General features: G+C 34.5%; 1 protein-coding gene across 8 annotated transcripts in view; it reads right to left on the bottom strand.

The window, feature by feature from the left end:
• Nucleotides 1-517: 517 nt before the first annotated feature.
• The window catches only part of ICE2 (interactor of little elongation complex ELL subunit 2), a 52685-nt gene continuing 47063 nt past the window's right edge, over nucleotides 518-6139 (bottom strand). For 6 of the 8 annotated variants that reach the window (XM_019748677.2, XM_074327650.1, XM_019748675.2 and 3 more), the window contains one exon: nucleotides 2051-2749. In XM_019748677.2, coding sequence (XP_019604236.2) covers nucleotides 2627-2749 — 123 coding nt within the window. In that variant the 3' untranslated portion in view covers nucleotides 2051-2626. Of the gene's footprint in view, nucleotides 2750-6139 lie in introns of all 8 variants that reach the window. The other 2 variants (XM_074327648.1, XM_019748679.2) reach the window with 2 other exon arrangements.

The raw sequence follows: 6139 nt of genomic DNA, 5'->3' as shown, positions 1-6139 counted from the left end.
ATCCCTTACGGCTTTAATTTAAGGCCTTTACCATTTTCAATTACTACAACACAGCTTTCCAACTTTTTTCCTTCCTTACAGTCTTTCCCAGTTCCATTCTTTAGACGAATGCCAACAAGAGCTTTCTCAAGCACATAACTGGTATTACTTATTTTTATTAAAATTCACTACCTGTTCTCACACTGCACAGGACAAAATTCAAATGTCATACCATGGCAGGCTTGTCCTTGTGGTATAGCTTTTTCTCTTATCTCCCTAGGCCATAGCTTACAATCTGGCCATCCTTCACCTTTGCATATGCTTTCTTTCTGTGTGGAAGTTCTTTCATTCTTCCCTTATAACTTCTCCTCATTTCTAAAAGACTCAGCTCAAGCTTTGTCTTAGAAAACCTGCCTTAATTATTAGGTCCAGGTTAGATGACTTTCTTATATTACTTCATCAGAACACTTACTCACATAGATTAGTATTGTGTCCTTCACTAGAATGTGTTTCTGGGGGGGAAAAAAAAAATCTACCCTTGTTAACCACATATTCATTTATTCATATATCCAACTTATATCTACTAAGCAACTACATAACAGAAAATGTTTGTTACATAATGGTGAACAAAACAAATATGCCCCTACCCTTGCAGAGCGTGTAGTCTACTCAAGACAGTAAGTCAAATAAACAAATAAATATTAGGATATGTGAAAAAAGAACGTTATCAGAGAGTAACAGTGGAGATCTATTTTAGATTGTGTGGCACACAGATGCACTCAAACATTTACAAAATGTTTTCCAAGAGGTATGTACAACATTACACCTTCACCATGGAGGTGTAAGTGGGCAGATCCATCACTTCCTGGCCAACGTTTTTCTGTTTTCTTCTCTTTAAAAAAAACAAAAAACCTTTGCTCATATTGTCTTTGTTGCTTACATGTTCTCAGTACGAAAAATCAAGAAAAAAGAACACAAGACATGATCAAATACATGTTTTAAAAAAGGCTTAGTTAAGCACAAGTGGAAAACTAAGAATAGCTTTACATACATTATCAGGGTTACTCAAATGTATGGCTAAGATAATTTCAAAATAATCACTTGTAAGATCACACATTTTACTAAGTAAAAAGTAATATTAAAAAACTAAAGCCAAGTCTTTCCAGTATTCAGACGTCTGACGAAATCATTGTCTAGCTTTTATAAAAGAGCAACTTCCAAGGGAATCCCTGACTCTCCCTGGTTTCACTGCCAAATGATTCACAACTAAGATATTTCTGGGACATGGGAGTATGTGACAAAGTTTAAAAAAAATCAAGCCTTAAAAAAAACAAACTTAATGTTTTAAAAAGGAAATGGCGGGATAAGGAAATTATATATTAAAATATGCAAAACAATTTTACTATAATTCCTCATTAATTACAAAATATTTTATAAATGACCAAAAACATCAAAACAAAACTTGGTAGTTGGGGATAAAAATATTCACCTGTTACTTGTAATAGTTGAGAAGATTGCCAGGAATCTAGAAATTTCTAGATTTCTTATATTAATGTAACTTTCTTATATTAATGTAAAACAAAGAATAAATCCTAAAACAAAGCTAATATTGCCTTGGATTACAAAACTTATATTTTACAAATGACACACATTATTTCTGAAAACTTTAGCGGACACTAAAGAACAAGGATACAAAAATTAAGTCCATTCCTTCCTAAGTCCAAATTGGCTACAGTTAACATCAGCTGATCATGCCCTTTTCCAAATTCACTTATGTAATCCTGGGAAATTTAATCAGTATAGATGAAGGAAAAATAGCTTATGTTTTACCACGTATTAGTCTTATCAGTTGAAATAATCAGCTTTTTCTGGGAGAAAACATGCTCATCTCTTTGTTTTCAGTAGCGTATTTCAACACTCAGCTGGGATTCGTGCCAAGAGAGAGAGGCAGTTGTCACCAAACCTGTAACACAAAAAGGTGTTTTTTTTGTTTTGTTTGGTTTTGTTTTTAACAAATCAATGGTAGCCCAACAAGAAACTGTTAACTTGTGACTTTTTAGTGGCAGGAAGCTTTTTATTTTTAATTTTGTTTTTTGTAATAGAATTTGCCAAGTGTTTAAAGGTATTAATTTTATTAACCTGCCAACAATCATCATTTGAAAATAGTATATAAAAAAACTGTCACACTGGGTCAGACACAAGGTTTACAGGTTGCTCAAAATTATCTCTGACAGTGTCAAGATTTAACCTTTTGAGCCAATCTCAGACACTGGCGACATAACTCAAATTATTAACAATACACAATGGTAAATACTGTTCTTGAAAAAAGAAAATGATTTTCCTATTTACAATTTTTGGAAAAGTTCTACTATAAAAATAATTTTCTATATATTTCCCTGCCATGATAACATTAAAACATATCTAGATTTTCCTCCAGCATCAAGAGTTAAGAGTACAGCATTCCATTTTAGTTCAAACATTCCTTCACATAGCCAACATGTTTTTTCAAGGCACTCTAAGAATGCTCAAAGACACTAAAAGAAAAATGTTCATCTTGTCTACTGATCTTTTGGGCCCGCTTCCCCTCAAATTCTTCTAAATTGAACGTTGTTATAACTGTTTTTCTTCATATGCCATGGTAGAGTCCTTAAGTTATTTTTCTTTTACTTGGAGCCACTCCTTCATTTTCAACTTGCTGAGCAGGCAGGCTTTTGGTTTCCATGGAAACTGGATTCCTGCGGCTGTGTGCAGGCATTCTTGTTCCACTAATCTAAGAGATGAAGCATAGAACAGAATAGCTTGACATATTTACAACATATTTATATACCATCAACTCTGTATTATTTACACATGTACTTTACTACTTTGCTTGTGAATGGTTCTTTATGGTATATTTTTGAAAATCCCTAGCCACCTGGCTGCTTCTAAACAAACTTTCATCAGACAATGTTGTACAGTAAATTCTCAAATAACAATTATGGAAGGGGATGGATCAGGGTAGGTGAAGAAAAGTAAAGGGGGAAACCACTGTCTCTGTGTTAAATTTGTAAGAGGTTGAAATGTTAAATTAGAAACTGAAGGAATGACAGGCCCCTTCAGCAATGTGCTTGCAATAATGAAGCTGAAGGAGAGGAGGGGAAGAAATGAAAAATGTGAAGGGAGGAAAAGGAAATACAAAGTCAGAGCTAATAGAGGGAGGAGAAATTACAAATTTGAGAGAGAGTAAGAAAAACAGAAGAGTCCAAAGGGAAAGAAAAAATGAATCAATGTGAAAGAAAGGGAAATAAATGAATCCAACTAGAAAGGAAAAACTGAAGGGCTGAAAGAGAAGATTCTTGCAAGAAAGAAATAAAGGGGAAGGAAATTTTGGAAGAAGACTCCAGAGGATGGGAAAAGAGAAGGGAAATGAGGGGAAGAAACTTTGTTGGGGTGTTGGTTCTATCTCAATGTCTACCCTTTCTCAGTGCAAGTTGCTACTCACCCTCCCTTTCTAGACCATACCATCTAGGGAAGAGAGGTGTATTCTTAAAACACAATCCCTTGCTAATTACAATCCTGCTGAAGATGAGCTCTGGAAGTGTTGTCATCCCCTAGGCATAAAGTTTAAAATGGGTTAATGGAGAACGGCCTCACAGAGAAGGACCAAAGCTGTATAGCCTGAAATCATTTTCTCAAAACCTGTGCATGTCTCCTTCTATTTTCCCTAGCCACCTTGTACCCTTTCGGTTTCTTCACATCTTGTCCATTGAATTCTAGATGTGGGAGTGATAGGTGATACTGTTAACTCCAAGCATTTTCTTTCATAGTCCTAATCTAATAGACACATTATTAGCATTGCTCCAAATGGCTACTGGCTCACTAAGAATGAATTAGACCTCAGTTTCTCTCACATAATATCTTGTTTCTTTAGGGGCATTTTTTTTGGTTTACAATTAGATGACTAGAAAGGACAAACTTGAGTTGGGATTTGAGTCTGCCAGTCTGTCTGAATCTGATGCACTTTTGTAACATACTGATTAGAAAAATGTGATTTTTAGGTTATCTAGACTGGTACTTACCATAAAAGTATAGTGACTTATATTTAGGGTGTGTGTGTGTAATGAATGTTTATTACAGAAGTTGTTGCAGGAGAACCGGGATAGGCACAGAGCCTTTGCAAAGGACTGGAAGCAGAAGTCAGAAGTAGCGCAGGAAGCAAGTGGGATCTCCTGTTAAGCTTTGCTCCATGCAGTAGGAGGCAGACACAGGCTCTGCTGGGGTATTTCTCAGGGTTAGTGCCTAAGGCACTACACAAAGATGAGATCTGATTTCAAGTGGACTAGGACTAAGGAGTCATATTAGAGGCAGAAACGTTTGTTACACGAGTTTCTACACGATGAAATATATAGGGTCTTACTTCCTGGGGTTTCCTGAAGCTTTGGTCTTTTCCTATTGCTAAGGTTGGAATCCCTATCTGTGCGTGCCTTGGTTGGACTAGAAAGTCCCATTCCTACAGCCTAACTGGAAGGGAGTAAGGACAGAAGGTGGGGTAATTCCCACCAAATGTAGGGCTAGAGTTCAGGGAGGTATGTCAAAGATCACCAAAAACTTTCCATGGGCTTGAAAAAAACATGAAACCAAGCATTAGTTACGTAATTGTCTATTACTGCACCTAATAATAGGCTGTATACAACAACCAGTCCCAAGATATCTCACCACATATTTGTCCCTTGTCTGAATGCATGAAGCATTAAAAATACAAATCAATAAGTGCTCAGTAGTATACATAAAACTGAATTGTTTGTTATGTGGCCAAACCCTAAACATATAGAATAGTGTCAAGGTATTAAACTGTTCATTTTCATTAAAAAGGAATACGCCATTCCACAGAGAATTATGCATTATATGTGAGAAACTGTCATCAGACTTTCTAAATCAAAAGGAAATCATTGTTCTAAATAGAACATAAATCCTTAAAAAATAGTTTTCAATTATTATTTTTAAGTTAATTAAAATTGTGCCTTAGGAGGTTATAAAAATCACTACTTATATTAAACTTAATTGGAAATAGCCAACCAAAACTTTAGACAAAATGGCTTAAAATCTTAATTATTAACTTTCTTCATTCTTTCACTTGTATCCACTAGTTAACAACATTTATATATTTTGTTGGGCAAAGTTAACTAAGAATGTGGAAGGAGTACTCATTTCTAAACAGTAACATTAGGGTAGAGAACTGAAAAACATAAACAATCCCATTCACTGTAAATTATTAAACAAAACAAAACAAAACAAACTTCTGTATTTGGTATTCCAGCTATTTCTCAAAGGCTTGAGGACATTTACAGATTAATTTAACATAACATAGAAAGAAAAAAAGAGCAGAAAATATCCATAGGACACACAAGTGATGGATACTCTGGGACAAACATATTGAGATTATAGAACTGACACAATTTTGACTCAAAGATTTTTGGCACCAGGGAAGGAAAATACACTTGGGTTGTTTCCTGAACACTCAGATTCAGATTCATAGAGAACAATTTTTACTAAAACTAAACTCAAATTGGAATTTCTTACATAGATATAAAGAATGAGTGACATGGTTTTTCTAGCCATAGCTTTACAGAAGTTTCAGATTGAGGAAAAACCATTCAACTGGTATTTCTGGGAAGGATTCTACAAAGAGAGCAACATTAAGTATAACTTAAGAAATACTGAATTATACAATACTTAGCAAAACATAATTTAGTCCTTAACATTTTATTGTACTTTTAATAAGGCTCTGCATTCCCTAATTACTAACACTTGTTTTTATATTTTTCCATATCCTACTTATCAATTTTTAATAGTATAATTTTTATTGTATGTATTCTTCTGCAAATTGTCTCAAATATTTAATGAAATGAAGCAGTATCATAAATAAAACTAACAAACAACGTAACTTTGCTTGTGTAGGAACATAGGGATTTAATTATGTTGATGCCTTACTCTTGTCCCCACTGGGCAAGTTAGAATTTTCTTTAGTTGACTTATAAACCTTACGAAACATAGAAAGTTCCCTGACGCAACGACTGGACTGAGCAGAGCATACATAATCTACCCTTCCAATGGATATAGTTTTTAGATTGATGTTATGAATAACATGGCATACATGGACATCCAGTTAAATACTATACAG

The sequence above is a fragment of the Rhinolophus sinicus genome, linkage group LG03 (assembly GCF_036562045.2).
Source record: "Rhinolophus sinicus isolate RSC01 linkage group LG03, ASM3656204v1, whole genome shotgun sequence".
Classification (NCBI taxonomy): Eukaryota; Metazoa; Chordata; class Mammalia; order Chiroptera; family Rhinolophidae; genus Rhinolophus; species Rhinolophus sinicus.
The sequence above is the reverse complement of the archived record's forward strand: the minus strand, read 5'-3'. Positions and strand labels throughout refer to the sequence as shown.